The sequence below is a fragment of the Sceloporus occidentalis genome, unplaced genomic scaffold (assembly GCF_023333645.1).
Source record: "Sceloporus occidentalis isolate IW3139 unplaced genomic scaffold, rSceOcc1.0.p SCAF_2, whole genome shotgun sequence".
Taxonomy (NCBI): Eukaryota; Metazoa; Chordata; class Lepidosauria; order Squamata; family Phrynosomatidae; genus Sceloporus; species Sceloporus occidentalis.
In genome coordinates, this window is record NW_028316982.1 from 171629115 (window position 1) to 171646423 (window position 17309).

General features: G+C 41.4%; 1 protein-coding gene across 4 annotated transcripts in view; it reads right to left on the reverse strand.

The window, feature by feature from the left end:
* LOC149319331 (phospholipid-transporting ATPase VA-like) overlaps positions 1 to 17309 on the reverse strand; it is a 170229-nt gene that overhangs the window by 92727 nt on the left and 60193 nt on the right. For all 4 annotated transcript variants that reach the window (XR_016280173.1, XM_089511491.1, XM_089511490.1 and 1 more), the window contains one exon: positions 16391 to 16595. Coding sequence is in view for 3 of the 4 variants with exons in the window: in XM_089511491.1 (XP_089367617.1) it covers positions 16391 to 16595 (205 nt within the window). In the remaining variant the exon portion in view is untranslated. The remainder of the gene's footprint in view (positions 1 to 16390; positions 16596 to 17309) is intronic.

Below are 17309 nucleotides of genomic sequence, written 5' to 3' on the forward strand. Positions count from 1 at the left end.
GTAGAGTTGGAAGAGACCACAAGGGCCATCCAATCCAACCCCCTGCCATGCAGGAACTCTCAATCAAAGTATCCCGACAGATGGCCATCCAGCTTTTGTTTGAAGACTTCAGTTGGTAATGTATGCTATTGCTTACAGAGTATAATTAAAGAAATAGTTTGAGAAATTCTGGGTTCGTCAAAGATAGAGGTTCTCAGAGCAAAAACATGACCTTTGTGTAAAAACACACTTTTGTTTTCTGCTAATGCTTATCACACACAGAGCACAACAAGGGGTTAAAAACACATTACTTAGGCAAGAAAGTGTGTTGAAAGTGAATTTGGGTTTCAGTTGAAGACAAACCCCAGTTGCTAGCTTGTAAATAATTTTTTTGCACATGCTTCAAACTGTCATTTCCACAACTGCATACACAGATATCTCCAGAGAGGGAAGGGAAATGGGGAGGAAAATTTTCTTTGCCCCAGATGCTGTTTCAGAGGAAGGAAGGCTGAGGTTTCCCTTTGAAAACTCCTGGAAAACTACACACAAACACACACTAGAGAGAAAGAGGAGGTGGCTGCTCCATAAACCTGCCTGATTTCAGTGAGGGCTGAAACTCCCAAATGCCCTCCTTTTCCAGGACATGTTCTCCATTCTACCTCCTGTACAGGAGGAATTCCAAAGCGTCCTCTGCCTTCTCTAACCAGCTGTTCCCTGCTGCAGGAAGAGGAGAGCAGCTGCATGAGGGAAAGAGGGGTGTGTGTTGTGTGTGTGTATCTGTTTAAGAACAAGAACCTTGGCACAGCAAGGAACCTTGGGAAATGTGAGAACAGGGGGATCAGGGACTTGGTTTTCAGACTGCTGCAATTACATGAAGAGAGTGAATTCACAAAGGAAATGGAAATGCAAACATGGTAGTTTTGCGAAAATGCTTATTCCCTGATTCACCTCACTCTCTATCTGGAGTCTGACCTGTTTGCGTGCAGTGTCATCTGAAAAGCAGCTGCGAAATTGTCCCTAATGCCCTGGATGACCCTGCATTATGACCAGTTTAATCTTCCAATTTTCCCCATGTGAAAAAGTCCTTAGTATCCTCTGGTAAATCATTATCTCCTTGTGTAACCTATCTCACAAGATGGTTGAGAAGTTAAAAGTAGGAGGAAAGAATGATACATGGCCCTCTTAGCTTTTGGATGATATGCTGGACTAAAATATCATAAATAATAAATAATCACTCCTCGAATGAAGTATCTTCTTAATATGCAAGGCAACAATAACATAGCTGAGGTCACAGTAGCTGGCCAAGAGAAGAGTCTATTGTTCATCATATTATTATTACAATTATTTTTGTCTGGAGCTGCATGCATTCCAGGTAAAGAACATTAAGGCCTGTTACAGGCGGGATACATACCGCCCCTGGCGCCTCGCTACGTCGCAAACGCGACGGTAAAAGAAGCTCCATTTTGGAGCTTCTTTTTCGGTCCGCGCGGGAGTCGGGCCGTCTGAAGGCTCCGGCTCCCCCGCGGACCTACTGGCGGCGGCGGCAGACCGCCGCAAAGCGGCGGTATGTACCCCGCCACAGACTGCCAAAATAAAGCTGCTTCGGGTCTCTTTGGAGGTATGCTGTTTAAATGATGCATGCATCTGAAGAATCTGGAAGCTGCACCAAAGCTGCACTCCAGTGCTTAGGAATGGAGTGTGGCTTTGGCGCGACCTCCGGACTCTTAGGACCCATGCATCATTTAAATAGCATACCTCCAAAGAGACCCCAAGCAGCTTTATTCTGGCAGTCTGTAAAAGGCCTAAGACATAAACATCTATGGTAACATATGATCTTCTGGCTGGCATTTTATATTCAAGATTTCTGCACATTTTGTTCTGTGTCATTTGGGGGGGAATTCAGAAAAAACTAAGAAAGCTTACATAAAATTAGGTAGAAATGAAAGTTATATTAGCAGTCTGAGTCATTCTGCACACATTGCTAAATGGGATCCATCACTGAGAAACAAAATAGAATTTAAAAGAGACCAATAACTACAAGATGGGAAATGTTCATGCATTTAAACCTGAAGTTCACTTTTTTATTAAATGAATTTTAAAAGTAATATTTTATGTTAAGCTTTTCAGTGAAAAAGCCTTCTTAGAATTCCCAAGTATTCAGTAAATCACAGCTTGTTTATGTAATAGCAAGTTGTCAGATTTGTTTAAAACCACATTCCAAAGGCGTACTTTTAATCTTTTTTGTATCACTTGAATAAAAAATGCACTTTTGTGTATCTCACCTCCCCACAACTGTCCCAATTTAGCAGGAACAATCCCACTAAATTCTCTGTCTTTCCACTTCCCCTGCTGGTTTTAAACTGTCCCAACTTCTCTCTCCTCTTCCCACTTTCCCTCTTTGTCCTCAACTTACCTCAATTGCTGCAAACTGAGTTCAAAATGAAAAAGGAGTTTGAACTCAATTAACTCAGCAAGGGAGAGTGGGGAGGAGGAAGAGCAATCTTACCCTTCCCAGTAGGTTCAGGGGAAAAACAAACTGCTGAAGCTTGTCCTAGCATTTGTGTCATTCCTCTTTAATAACTTTTATCATCTTAACCACACTCTAATGTTATGTGATCATACATGTCCCAGTTTTCATCTTGATAGGCATCGATCTACGAAATGATAAGCATTGATCTACACCTTTTTTAATATATCTAAATGATAATCTCTGACCTGCAATTTGATATCAAAAGTGCATCTTGACCTGAGTAGCCAAATGGCCCTAGCATGTGATCTCCCACTGAAGCCATGAGTTTTGATATGTAAACGAATTTCCTTTCCCAGCTTGGATGAGATTATGCAAGGAGCTGCTAAGTGCTATCAGGAAAGATGCTATCAAATGTCTTAAGGAAGTGTCTCTCTTTGTGATTGAGGGGGAACCATTTGAATCAAAGGAATGGCATTTGTAGCCATTCAGGTCCCTACTCTGGCAGAAACATTTGGGTTAGATCAAAACATTTGGTTAGGATGTGAAATACACTTCAAACAGTTTCCTTTGATTACCCTTTGTCTAGAGACCCTGTTAAACCCTTAAAAAGGTCTCCTAAATTTAGAGAGCGGCTGCAGCCAGCCACTCACTGCTGCTACCAGCCACTCTGGGCTGCTACCAGTCACTCTCAGCTGCGGTCAGCCATCCACTGCAGCCAGTCATTCATTGCTGGTAGCCAAGAGCTAAGTCAGTTTTAAATCAGTCTCTCTCTGACTGGCCTGCTTAACCAGAATTGCAGACCCACACACACAAACTGGAAGACAGAACTTCTACATAAGGTGAGCATTTCTGTTAGAAAAGCCTAATACCTATTCCACATTTACCACGTTATTTCCTGAGTCTTGTATGAATGTGTGAGCGTATGTGCCTGTATGTTTGAATCCTTGTTTCCAATAAAAGAGACATGATTGTACTTAGAGCCTCTGCCTCATTTCTGGATTTCTAGTTCCTGGTATACAGATCGAAGGGGCGATCCCTGAGGTGTGGTAACAGGCCTCCTCTCGTGACCTTGAGCTAATTAAATTCCCCATTGATAATTTGGTCACTGTTCACTGTTACAATCTGTGAAATATTGGAGAGTATTGGATATTTCTTGCCATACATGTACCAATTTTCATCTATGAAATATCAGACTGCTCTGCACAAACATGAGATCTGAGCTTGGACCCAAAGGTGTCTGAGTACAAACAGAAAGGCACTTCAGCTTGTGAAGAGAGAATGGGTTGTGATTTCTAAAGTCTAATGGAGCATAATGCATTAATAAAAGTATAGTGTCTACATCAAGAGAAGTAATAGTGCCACTGTATACTGCTTTGGTCAGGCCCCACCTGGAATATTGTGTCCAGTTCTGGGCACCACAATTCAAAAAGGACTTTGAGAAAGTGGAGCGTGTCCAAAGGAGGGTGACTAAAATGGTGAAGGGTCTAGAAACCATGTCCTATGAGGAACAACTTAGGGAGCTGGGGATGTTTAGCCTGGAGAAAAGAAGGTTAAGAGGTGATATGATAGCCCTGTTTAAATATTTGAAGGGATGTCACAAAGGAGGGAACAAGCTTATTTTCTGCTGCTCCAGAGAACAGGACCCGGAACAATGGATACAAGCTACAGGAAAAGAGATTCCACCTTGACATTAGGAGGAACTTCTTGACAGTAAGGGCTGTTTGACAGTGGAACACACTCCCTCGGAGTGTAATGGAGTCTCCTTCCTTGGAGGCCTTTAAACACAGGCTGGATGGCCATCTGTCAGGGATGCTTTGATTGAGATTTCCTGCATGGCAGGGGGTTGGACTGGATGGCCCTTGTGGTCTCTTCCAACTTGATGATTCTATGATTCTATGATAAACCACAGTTTGTGAAAAGGAAAGATTTAAAATATTTAACTATTATTGTCTAAAAAGATACAGTGAGTGAAATCTTGGGTGTCAGAGCTGAGCTGAACAAGGCTGGGAAAGTGTAGGCCAGGAATGTGGCCCTTGTGATATTTTTGGGCTACAAGAAGCATGTATTTTGGTCCTGTGACAAATGTTAAGCATTCTGCTTATTCAAAAAATAAAAACAAACAAAACCCCCAATCAGGAGTGGGCACCTTAAAGAGGAACAAAGAGCTTTGAGTGTGAGCTTCTGTGGACTAATGATCACTTCATCAAATCCATGTATAAATGTGTTTCATACCCACAAAGTAACACAGAGTAAACAGAGCAATACAGAGAAATGGCCCAACATAAGTTTAGATATTTCCCCTCTCCACCTCAATTCATGTATATATAATTTTTGAATCTGAAGGAGCTGTGTTTATTTGAATAAGATCTGGCTGTGGTTACAGCTATGCACGTCACTGCTTTCACTGAACAAGGCTCTTAAGAGTATCGCCTGTCCATGTCTCATTGGGAATTCTGACTGCAATCTCTTTTGATCCAGGCAGACAATCCAAGCACTCTATCTCAGCTTTGAAAACCTTTTGCAAAGGGTCGTACTAAAGAGCTGTTTTACACATACATAAAGATTTGCCCTTTTCCTTGAGGGCTGATATTCACATAGAAGTAGGTTGAAGCCTATGCCTCCTCATCCTGTTCTGGGATTGGAAGACAAAAAGGAAGCACATTGTGTCTTCTGTCACCAGCCAAAGGATCCTAGAGCTATTGAGACATGGCATCCTCTGCACCCTGTTGAAATAACATCAACCCAAAGGGAGGCCAACAGGGCTATCTGACTGCTAGTGAATGAACAGTGGCAGAAGGAATGAATATGCAGGTCCAACTGCCAATTGCTCCAGGACAGGAGAAGTAAGGGGAAAGAACACTCTGATCTCATTTTAAATTAGCTAAAGGAACAAGAACCACCCATAGCTCTTTAAGCAAGAACACTGGCAAGGAAACAGCAGGCTGTTCTAAACTACACTTAAGTGGACTCTTAAAGTTTACCCTGGCCCACTTTTAGTTTGTGTCCAGTTTACAGCACCACACTTTAAGAAGGATATTGACAAGAAGGAACATTTCCAGATAGCGGCCAAGATGGCAAAGGATTTGGAAAGCAAGTCTTATAAGGAACACCTTAAGGAGCGGAGTACATTCATATTTTTCTCTTGTGAGTCTTTTTTTTTCCAGTTTGCAAGCCTGATAGTAGGGCTCTTAATTTTTTTCAATTAATTGAAAAAAGTGTCTGAAATGTAGATGAAAATACAGTAATGAAAGAAAGAACGAAAGAAAGAAAGAAAGAAAGAAAGAACACGTTTAACCTAAAACAATACAGCCTCTGCATGCATGAAGATTTCTCTTCTATTATGGAGATGTGGGATACTCTCCCAGTGCATGCAGAGACACGGGTTGATATCTTATTCATCAGCTGCATAGTTTAAAGTTATATCACCAAGCTGCACAGGAGTTATACTGGATCATACCGATGTGCAAAATTTGACAGGTATTCGCTGAGCTGTGTGTAGTTGTTGACAGCTTGTCTGCACTAGGGATTGCTATTGCAGTATCTGAGCAGCACGATTGCTGGTGCACTGGTATTTGCATCAGCATAAGGCACTAACTATATAATGATCCATGCAAAGACATTTGTAGGAATTTGTAAACCAGACTTTTATAGAAGGCTTTCTATCAGGCTTTGAAAATCAAGTTCCCTCTCCCCAGCCTAATGCTTATTGGTTTTGTTTTCCTCCTCCACAGTGCTAGTTGTTACCCAGGGAATAGACACTCATACTTACCTTTGTTTTGTTTTTTAAGTCTATGAAGGCTAAATTAGTCTGTAATTCAGTTTTCAGATACACAGCAACATTACTTCAAAAACTGACTGGATTCCAAAACATTAGATCTCTAAATTGCCATTACCCACATAAATCTCCCCCTGCTCCCACCCAAATCTCTTCATTTGAGTAATCTCCTACTTGCAAAGCTCCAAGACAAAATCTTGGAAAACTGGCAGTAGGGTTTATGAAATCAAAACTATGGATGGATGGAATCACCGACTCCTTTCAGTGGTTGAATGTCAATGGAGTTTATCAAATGGGAAGAATTTCTCTAAAATTTGAATGAAAAGAAAGTGGGGCCAGAACACATTCACTGAAAGTCGCTAGTTTAGCGCAATTATGTGAATGCACATTGCATGCGAACTGGCTCCCCACTGCCCGAAAATAGCATGCCATTGCCCGAATTTGCATGTGGCAGTCTATCACGCAATAACATGAAACCACATGATTGCGTTTGGACTGACTTCTCATTGCCCGAATTTGCATGTAGTGGGTTATCACGCAATAATGTTAAACCCCATGATTGCGTTCAGATTGCCATTGGATTATACTTCCGATTTCCCTTGTCTGATAAACTCCAATGTGAGAGAAGTAATTACAGATGTGACTATAACCATCAGATATATTTCTGGTAGAGACACAAGATTTATTAGCATCCCAGCAATGGACTATAATAATTGTATCCCCAGGATGAAACAACACACCCAAGGTAGGGGCAAAATTGGAAGTAGTCACATATTACTGAAATGAAACTACTTTTTCTATAAAAGTTTTACTTTCACTCTTCTTTCCTTTTCATTCTCTGTGCTAAACAGTTCATGTTTAAAAATAAGGAAACTTCCAGTTAAAATAACAATTTACCCACAGCAAACAATAAAAGAAAGTTGTCTTGTTTTGTGGAGGTAGTGGTTTTTAAACTGAGTTGACCCCTTTCCCTTTTTTGAAGTGTGATTCCCTGGGGAATCAAGCTTATTATCTGATAAGGATGTTGGCTTGTTCTCATGAGAATACAATGTGTGTGTTGCGGGGGGGGGGGGAGTAAACCCAATCCATTCACATAACCAAAGTATTTACATCAGGAATGAGCAACTGTCAGGAGTAAGGGGCCCACAGAAGACCTTGAAGGATTCCAGCCTCCAGGGATACCCCCCCAAAAAATCATAAAACTTTTTTGGCTCCCAAATGCCTCTCAACAACTTCAAGTGGACACTGGGGAACATCTTGGCATATTTCTGGCATTTTAGACCCAGGAGGGACCTATTTTTTACAATAGGAAAGTGACACCAAAAGTACTTCTGGTTCATTCCCTGTTTTAAAAATGGCTTTCATGGGCTGAAAACATCCCAGCAGAGGGCACCAAACATAGCAAAAATGTCCCCTGTGACCCTAGGGAGAATTTGGGGGGGAATTTGGGAGCAACCTCTGAACCCCTGTGTGTGAGCCACAAAATAGCCCTGAGGCTCACATGTAGCTCATGAACTGAACTTCAGGCCAGTATGTGATATAACAAATTTGAAGTACTTCCAGATTAAAAGTACAGATAATTTGAACAAGATAAAAATGTATTAAACATAGCAATAGTTAACACCACTTGAAAGGCTACAGTTAAAATCACTTTAAAGACTACAACAATTTAAAAAACATGCATATAATAAATTAGCTCCTGGAAGCTTTAAGAAAAAGCCATGTGTTGGCTTGATATGAGAAAGCAACCAAAATTGGCACCAGTTGGACCTTCAAAGAAAGGCCCCTTCAATTGGGGCACCACATCTGAAAAGACCCTCTTCCATGTCCTCTCACTTTGTATGATCCCCACTTGTGAGACACAGAGGGTCCTGCAGACCTTGATTCTTTGACAGGTGTATAAAGGGAGAGGCTCTCCCTCAAATATCACTTAGTGAGCTCATGGCTGCAAGAGATCATTTGAACAAATCAATGACTTCCTGAATCACAGACTCCACCTTGCTCCACAATCAGAAGTAAGTCCTGTCAATTCATGCATGACACACTTACATGCTGAGGCAGGCATACATAGGGTTGCCATAACCCGGCGGCCCCCGTGACAATCACGGTTTTGGAGGGCCCCTCCCGGTCCCGGTCCAGTTTGGGCCCCCACCCGTGCCTTGTTCCTGGTTTGGGGGCCTGCTCCGGCCATCGCTGCTGCTGCTAATGTGGCTGCTGCGGCGCCAACCCACCTCCTCCTCCGGCTCCGCCTTCCTCCTCTTCCTCGGCGGCAGAAGCGCCGCCGCCACTGCGCCTCCACTGTGAGGGCTTGTGCGCCGCCCAGGCCTCAGCAGGGGCGAGTGGCAGCGCGCGCGCCTGCCCCACTTCCCTCCGTGCGCGCGCGCCTGCCCCACTTCCCTCCGCGCGCACGCGCATGCCTGCCCCTGTTCCCTCCACGCGCGCGCACCAGCCATCATAAGGAGGAGGAGGGGGGAGAGGAGGAGGAGGAAGGAGCCGGAGGAAGGGTGCCTGAAGGCCAGGGCAGAATTGGGCCGGAGGAGGAGGAGGAAAGCTGAATCAGTGGCCATTAGGGCTGCCTTGGTATGTTGGGGTTTTTTAATTATATTTAAAAATATAAAATACTTATTTTATTTAATTTTTTAATTTTTATTATTGCTTTTTATTTTTTATTTTATTAATTATTATAATTGCTTGTTTTTGTTTTATTTTATTAATTTTTATTATTGCTTGTTTTTGTTTTATTTTATTAATTTTTATTATTGCTTGTTTTTATTTTATTTTATTAATTTTATTATTGCTGGTTTTTGTTTTATTTTATTAATTTTTATTATTGCTTGTTTTTTATTTTATTACATTAATTTTTATTATCAAATATATACACCCCTGCCTTGTTTTATATTTATTTTTTCATTATTTTTTATTATTAAATATATGCAAGTGCATTTTTTGTGTATTTATGGTGCTTTGAATGCTAACAAGTCTGCCTTTCTTGGCCAATTATAGTGGTGATGATGATGATGATGATGATGGTGGTGGTGATATTGATATCAACAAGCCTCTGAGGCACGGCCAATGTAACTTGCTGTGATTTTGCGAAAAATCCCTTGCCCAAGTACACACTTCTGAGAAGTAAAGTTGAACCCGAGGGCAAGTACATTTCTGCCATCTGTCTAAGAATAATGCCAAAATGTCCTCCATTTTGATCATGCCTAAAACATGCATTTATATTAACATTTTAAAAAAAAAACGTCAATTTTTTGCGCATCCTCCATTTTTATAAAAATGTGTCCTACATTTGAAAACGTTGCCCTACATTTGTCCTACATTTGTCCTGGTTTGGAGGTCCTCACTTATGGCAACCCTAGGCATACATCTCCACTACCCTTTCACAGTATCCTCCAGTAAAGGTGCTGTTTAACTCATCTTTGATCCATGCTGAGTGGAAGTTCCCTAGCGGGCTCTCTACAGACTATAAGCTGCCTCTTTGGACATTATCACAAGGGGAAAATTGGGAGAAATTGGACGGTCAGTGCAGTGTGATCCCGGATGCAATCATGCGGATTCGTGTTATTGTGCTAGAGGTTATCACACAGAATCGAAGCCAATGCTAGGTCAATTCGTACCCAATCCATGGTCAACTGAGAGATGTGTAAATTCAGGGAAATACAGAACTTACAAATCCTGTTCCACTCCAAAGTTGCGTTCAATTCGAATTTGGCAAGTACGGAATGCATGTCTTGGTCACCCTTAGATTGCCTTTGAATCAGACTACAATTCCCAAGCTCCTTTGCTGGCTGCAATTTTTCCCTCCCTCCCTCTGGGTTTGGGAGGCTTTTCTCTCCTCTCAGAGCTGTTCTGGAGCTGTTTTGGGGATGATGCAGCCCTTCCCCCCCCCCCACACTGCATCCCTCCCTCCTCCTCTCAGCCCTTTCTGTCTCTTTCCCTTTGCAAACTTGTCCTCTCCAACTGGAGGGAAGGGATTGGCCAGGGCTCTCTCTCTCTCTCTCTCTCTAGCAACCCTGTCACAGGGTTTTCTTGGCAGGTTTATTCAGACGGGGTTTGCCATTGCCATTTTCTGAGGAGGTTAAGAGAGTGACTTGCACCAGGTTATCCTGTGGGATTCGATCCCTGCCTTCTAGAGTCATAGTCCAATGCTCAAACCAAGTACAAGGTTGCTTTGGACTGATTTGGAACTGGTGAATTGCCTCAATAATGTGAAATAAGGGATAATGAATGAACAAATAACGTGAATTGTCTAAATAACATGAAATAAAGAGTAATGAATGAACAAACAACATGAAACAAGGCAAAACCACAGGAGCTGGAGGCAACCCCGCCAGACGTTTTAAAAGGTCACGATCTGATTCTGCCCTCACTGCGCATATGCAGGGATGCTAGTCGAATTCTAGACTATGAAGGGTATTTACTCATATGATAATTTCTTTTGCATTTGCACTACTTTGGTTTTGGGATGGGTGCTGTATTCTTCTGTGGTGTGATAGCCATTCACACACTTACGTTCATTTTCGAATTGGCCCTACTTTCTTTTCTTTTGAAATTGAGAGCCATTCCTCCCATGTGATGTCCTTTGAGATCATATCCCATGGTTTATCTGAAGCTCAGAAAGGCTTACAATAAAATCAACTTTCAAAAATAAATAATTACCAGAGTTTAAAAATAGGCAATTTAAAATCAATTAAAACAATTTTGAATAATATAAAACACGTGTAGCCTGGACAATAGCCAGGTTTTAACTTGGTGCCAAATGATTCTAATGTTGGTGCCAATTGGGTTTCCAGAAGGAGGGAATTCCACAACCAGTGTGCTACTGCAGAAAAGTCCTTTCCCAATGTCCCTACTGATGGGACATTGAGAAGGGCCCCCCCAATAGATCTCAATGTTCAGGCTTTTGTGATCTTTTCCAACTCTTATGTTCATATGATTCTATGTCCTATCAGGATTCGGTTTCAGTTTGAATAAAGGAGACATAATGAGTTCTCCTTGCCATCTTCACTGACACAAATTAAAGGTGTTTGCCAATTTTTGTCATATTTGCTCTGTGACCTATGCCACTTGCACGCTAGGCTTCATCCAGCCTATTTCATTGCCCATAAATCTTCTGCAAACTAGTACTGGCTTGGGTGCTAAGGAGCAATTGTATCAATGGCCCTTTCTACCTCACCATTTCATAGTGAGGCCAAAACCTTGACTGAATCACCAGCCCTGTCAGCTGAAAAATCCTCCTGAATGCTTAATCAGTCCTGTACCCCTGCAAGGGAAGGTCTGCTACTGCCAAACCAAACTTCATAAGGAAGTAATCTGACTATGACAATGAGGTTGTTGCACATGCAAGTAAAACTAGATTTTTCCCAGTCTTCCTAACAGCAAAGGTTAGGTCTAAGGTATGTACTGCCACATGTGTTGGACCAATGATATATTGAGACAGTCCCGTGGTTGTAAAATCCAAATTACTGGTTGTTAATCTGCTGTTTACTTTGTCTTTATTGTAAACTAGTTAGTATTATTTTAGAGATGTTTTCATCATGTAATGTTGTTTTAGATTGTACACTGCTTGGCATGTTTTTATTCTTTTTTCTTATTTGACCTTTACTGTGTAAGGCGCTGTGCAAACTTTATAGCACTCTATTAATAATAATAATAATAATAATAATAATAATAATAATAATGGTAGTCACAAAGTCTTGAGCAGGTCCTGTTAGGACAGCCTCAGCATGGATGTTGAAGTCCCTCAGAACCACAGTCCTGGTGATTTCCAGCACCACCTCTGAGACCACCTCAGCCAGTTCTGGCAAGGAGACTGCTGGGCAGCAGTGTGGGCTATATACCAGCAGCATCTTCATACTGTCTCTTTGGCCCATTACAAGATACAATCTCTCAAAGTCAGTGCTAGAATGAATGCACTGCTACCTCAGCATTATGAAGGTACAGGGTTATATGAAGGCATACACTCTAGTGCAGATGGCTGTAGCCACAATAGATGTAACTAGTCACCAGCCTATAAGGACACTGGGCTGTCTCCCTTGACCACCATTCAGTAATAATAATAATAATAATAAATTTTATTTATACCCCGCCTTTCCAAAAAAATGATCAAGGCGGCTTACAAATGTTAAAAACAGTTACAATAGCATTTACAATACAAATTAAATTACAATATAAAAGTTAAAACATTACTACAAAGAATAGGAACAGGAGTCAAAATTACACATATCAGGGTACAAACAATCAATCACAATATTTCGGAGTCAAAGGAAGAAAACAAGGGCAGAGAAAAATCAATTAAACTAAAGAGGGAAGGCCAATCTAAATAAGTATGTTTTTAAATTCTTCTTAAAAGAATCTAATGAGGCGGCAGAGCGAAGCTCTAAGGGGAGCTTATTCCAGGAAGATGGGGCAACGATGGTAAAAGCCCTCTGTGAGGTCCTTACAAGATGTGCTCTAGGAACCTCTAACAGGTTTGTCCCGGATGATCTAAGTGTGCGGGGCGGATTATGTGGGGAGAAGCGGTCCTCCAAGTACCCTGGGCCCAAGCCATTTAGGGCTTTATAGGTTAAAACCAACACCTTGTATTGAGTTCGGAAGCGAATAGGCAGCCAGTGAAGATCTTTTAAAATAGGTGTTATATGGTCCGACCTGGAAATACCAGCGACCAGTCTAGCTGCCATATTCTGTACAATTTGCAGCTTCCGGGTTTGGTACAAGGGTTGCCCCATGTAGAGCGCATTGCAGAAATCCAATCGAGAGGTTACTAAAGCATGTACAACAGTTTCAAGGTTCCTGCGGTCCAGGTAAGGGCGCAGCTGGCGTATCAGCCGGAGCTGATAGCAAGCACTCCTGACCGTCGCATCCACCTGAGGTGTTAGCTGGAGCGACGAGTCAAGGAGCACCCCCAAGCTGCGCACCGAGTCCTTCAAGGGGAGCGTGACCCCGTTCAGGACCGGATGACAAATCTCATCACCCGGAGCCGGGGAACCTATCACCAGTACTTCCGTTTTCCCTGGATTCACACTGAGTTTGTTCTCCCTCATCCAGCCCATTACCGACGCCAAGCAGGCATCTAGAGGAGAGATGCCATCCTTAGTTACTGCATCAGTCGGAGACACAGAGAAGACTATTTGGGTGTCATCAGCATACTGATAACACCGCGCCCCGTGTCTCCGGATGATCTCTCCCAGCGGTTTCATGTAAATGTTGAATAGCATAGGGGACAAAATCGCTCCCTGAGGGACACCAGATGTAAGGGCCCTCATGTCGGAGCGACAGTCCCCCAGCTCCACCATCTGGGATCTGCCCGAGAGGTAGGACCGGAACCACTGCAGGGCAGTGCCCCCGATACCCAACTCCCCCAGGCGTCCCAGAAGGATACCATGATCCATGGTATCGAAAGCCGCTGAGATGTCCAAAAGCACTAACAGGGACACGCTTCCCCTGTCCATGCCCAGTAATGTTGGCCTTAATACCTCCAGTGAATCAACTCACAAGCTCCTACAACTAATTCATGATTATTTATTATTTATAAAAGTACAATGCAGAAAAATACAAACATGGAATTCCCTGCCTGAAGCTTCACGAATATAATACAAAAGTTATAGGCAGGTGGAGGGAAAGAAAAATCTTTGCATCTTCAGAAAAAAATGAAAGAAAAAAGTACAACAACAAATCTAACAGTAATTAACCTCAGAATAGAAGCCAGGCAACATACCAAGAAGGAACAGCAAGACATACAACTTCTTAAAGTGAGTCAAAGAAAAGGTCAGCAGAAGATTTCAAGGGAGAGAGTTCCATACATAAAGAGGCAGAAGTAAAGAAGAACAAGGATGAAATACGTGACAGGGAGAATTTTTGTCACTGTAGAAAATAATTGGTGGCAGTCAATGAACTGAAGAAGAGTTGGTTCTGGTGAAGCTAACAAAGGTCCCCACAGAATCAACAAAATGTAAGATTCTCTAAGACTGTACTAACACCTAATGAGACTTCAGGTTTAAGGAAGAATACAGGGCTGCTATCCTTGTAATTGTTATCTTTCCTTGAATAACAAATAGGCAGTCCTGTACCTAAGAAACAAGTCCAATGTTACTTTCCCTATACTGTACTGTCTTCCACAGTTTGCATATTGCTACTATTTGTACTTTTACTACTACCGACACCACCAAAAATACTAAAATTAGTACTAATGATGATAATTACAATAAAAAAATAGTTCAGCAGCAAATATAGTGCAATCCCCCCTTTGTACACACAATCAGTATTACGCATTCTACAATACAGGAAAAGCAAGAACAAAAGGTATATGTTTGGCCTAATTTTGTGAGTAGGGTTTTTTTTTTTTGCCTTTGATTGAGGATAATAAATGCAGTACTTACTAACTGATTATATAATCTAGACCATCCAGTAATGGTGCTGATAATCTGGTATAATATCTCTCTGATCAGCAGAATGTCTGGCAGTAGAAAATTGCCTCTTAGATGGAAGACATTTTTTGGGTTGGGGACCCTCATACTAGTGACTAAAGCAATGCCAGCTCTGGTTTTAGGCTGGCGTGGAGGCTGCCTTGCTTTAATTTATGCTTCAGGGCTAGGAAGAAAAGGGGGAAAATAATTTCTGGATGGCAAGTCCACCGGGTGGCAAATACCTTTGCTTTATGGAAGATCAGATACCACCCTAAAAGTCTCTTTCCTAGTGTACATCATCATTAAAAAAAAAGCCCATAAATTGTTGTCAATAAATCTTAGTTTTTATTTTTAGCAATTTTAATTCCCTTTACTTTACTTTCCTTTACTTTAGTCAGAATTTGCTCAGAAACTACCAAATGACCAGCCACTGTTTTATTGAAGTATGCATCTGGTGCTGGTGCAGCTAGTATTGACAATGGCATGCTTTAAATGCCTAATTAATTAATTTTCCATTTCCCTAATCACAATACTTATTAATTTCAAATAGTTTTAAAATAATTGTCCCAATCTGTCCCAGTTCTAAGGCTGAAATTTAGTGAAATGTGATTCCTTCAAATTAACTGGATTATTATGAACCAAATTGATTGTGTCTTTGTAAATCCTACTTAAAATTGAATGTTTATAACTGTTCTGTAAAATGTGGATGTTCCTTTTCTAAATCAGACTCATAAACACCAGTCTCTGCCAGCAGTACATACAGGGGCCTCTTTCCACACTTAAAAAAATCATCACAGAGAAGTACGAGCAGTTAAAGTTTTATAAAAAAAACTGCGCTACTGGTACTGAAATGAATACTGTCCTGTGACAAACTCTTGATATTATGAAAGTGTGTGTGTGTGTGGGGGGGGGGGTAGTTCTTATTAAAACAACACTGCCCTTTGGGCTTGTGACTAACCATATGACTAAGTATGATAGTTTTAAAGAGAAAGAGAATAGGACACAGTACAATATATCCTTTTGTTTTCTTAACAATATTCCTGTTCTGGGATCATAACTGAAACAACATATGGCTACAGACATACCATGAAGGACAGCCTCCAAGTATAAGATTATTTATTAATTACTATTATTTTATTTCAGCACTTGAAAATGCTACTTTTTGGACTACAACTCCCACAAACCCCTGGTCAGCATGGCCAGTCTAGGAATTTTAATCCAAACCTTCCCCAACATTTCCAAGCTCTAATTTATTTATGAATACTGCTTTAAATACCATGAGACTCAAAGTAGCATAGATGGATCTTCCCCTTCTTCTTCTTTTTTTTTTTATCTTCTCACCTGATCGTACCAGAAATTCCAGAATACTTGATTTAGGGATTCATGTTTTAGGAAATCAGATTCCTAATGCCCCCATGTCTGCAGATGGTGGTTGGGAGCAGTTTGGGGGTAAAAGGAATTTTTGAATTTTTGGAGGGATGCAGTGGGGAGGTGCAGCCCTCAAGATCCTGGTGTGTGTTTGTGTGCTGGTGCACCTTTCTAGACTTTCTAGATGCTGCAATTCCACACCCTTATTTTATGAGCTCAGTGATTACAGATGCCAGAAGGGAATCATATGGGAAAAATCTGGGCCATTCGTCTTTCTAGAAGCAGATGTTATTCAAGTCACATTAATTTTGGACACATGAATGGTATATTTTAATCAAACACAGACTTATTTTTTTATAACAAAGAAACATAAGCCCATTTACTTACCAGCTCCAAAAATCCACGCACAACCTGCCTCTGTTTCAAATTGGTTTCCCCATCCAGATTAGCTGTTTCTATGTGACAAAGGCCATCAGGGTCACTTGAAGAAAGCAGCAATATATCAGCAGGGATTATTTCATTGCAACGCAGCTGAATGAAGTCTCCGACTTTGACTTCTTTCCAGTATCTTGTGGTGTATTTCCTTTCAATCCTGGTAAAGAAATGTACATACAAAATAGATTACAATTATTTCTTGACAAAAGTTCCCAAGACTGATTCTTAAAACATGTTGCAGGTCAAGCCACCATCTGTGTTGTACAATGATTGTGGCACTCAAGCCTCTGACATCAAGTGGTTCCTGGAAATTTCAAGTCTCAAGGAACAAAGTTGTCAACAACACAACACTCACAATTCAGATTCAGTGAGAATAAGAGTGGCTGCTTGGGCTGGATTTGAAATTCTATACATGGAGTAAGCAGAAGGAATTGTATGAGGAAAAGGGGGGGGGGGCTAATTGTGAGATGAGATGTCAGAGAATAGCAAATCTATAATCCGAAAGATGTCAGATTGGTGGAGACTATCTCATATATATCCAGGAGACTCTTTAGATGAAGGCTGGGTGGCATGCATAAAGGATATAAAAGAGAGAAGGGCAGGACAAATGAGACAAGAGGCCATATAAAAAGAGCTAGGGGTCATGGGCTAGGGAACCCAGTACAAAAATGTCTAAGGCAAAAACAGCTATAAGTGCAGTGGGATGTGGAGGACATAGGCTTCTGTGATTGATTTATGTGCACATATTGCTGTGCGAGTACATGGGAGAGACTGATTTATGAAAGAGATGCCAGGGACCAAGAAATATATTTTCAGCAAACTGCATTAACTACTTCTTTCAGTAATAAGAACTGGAGATGGGGCGGGGGAG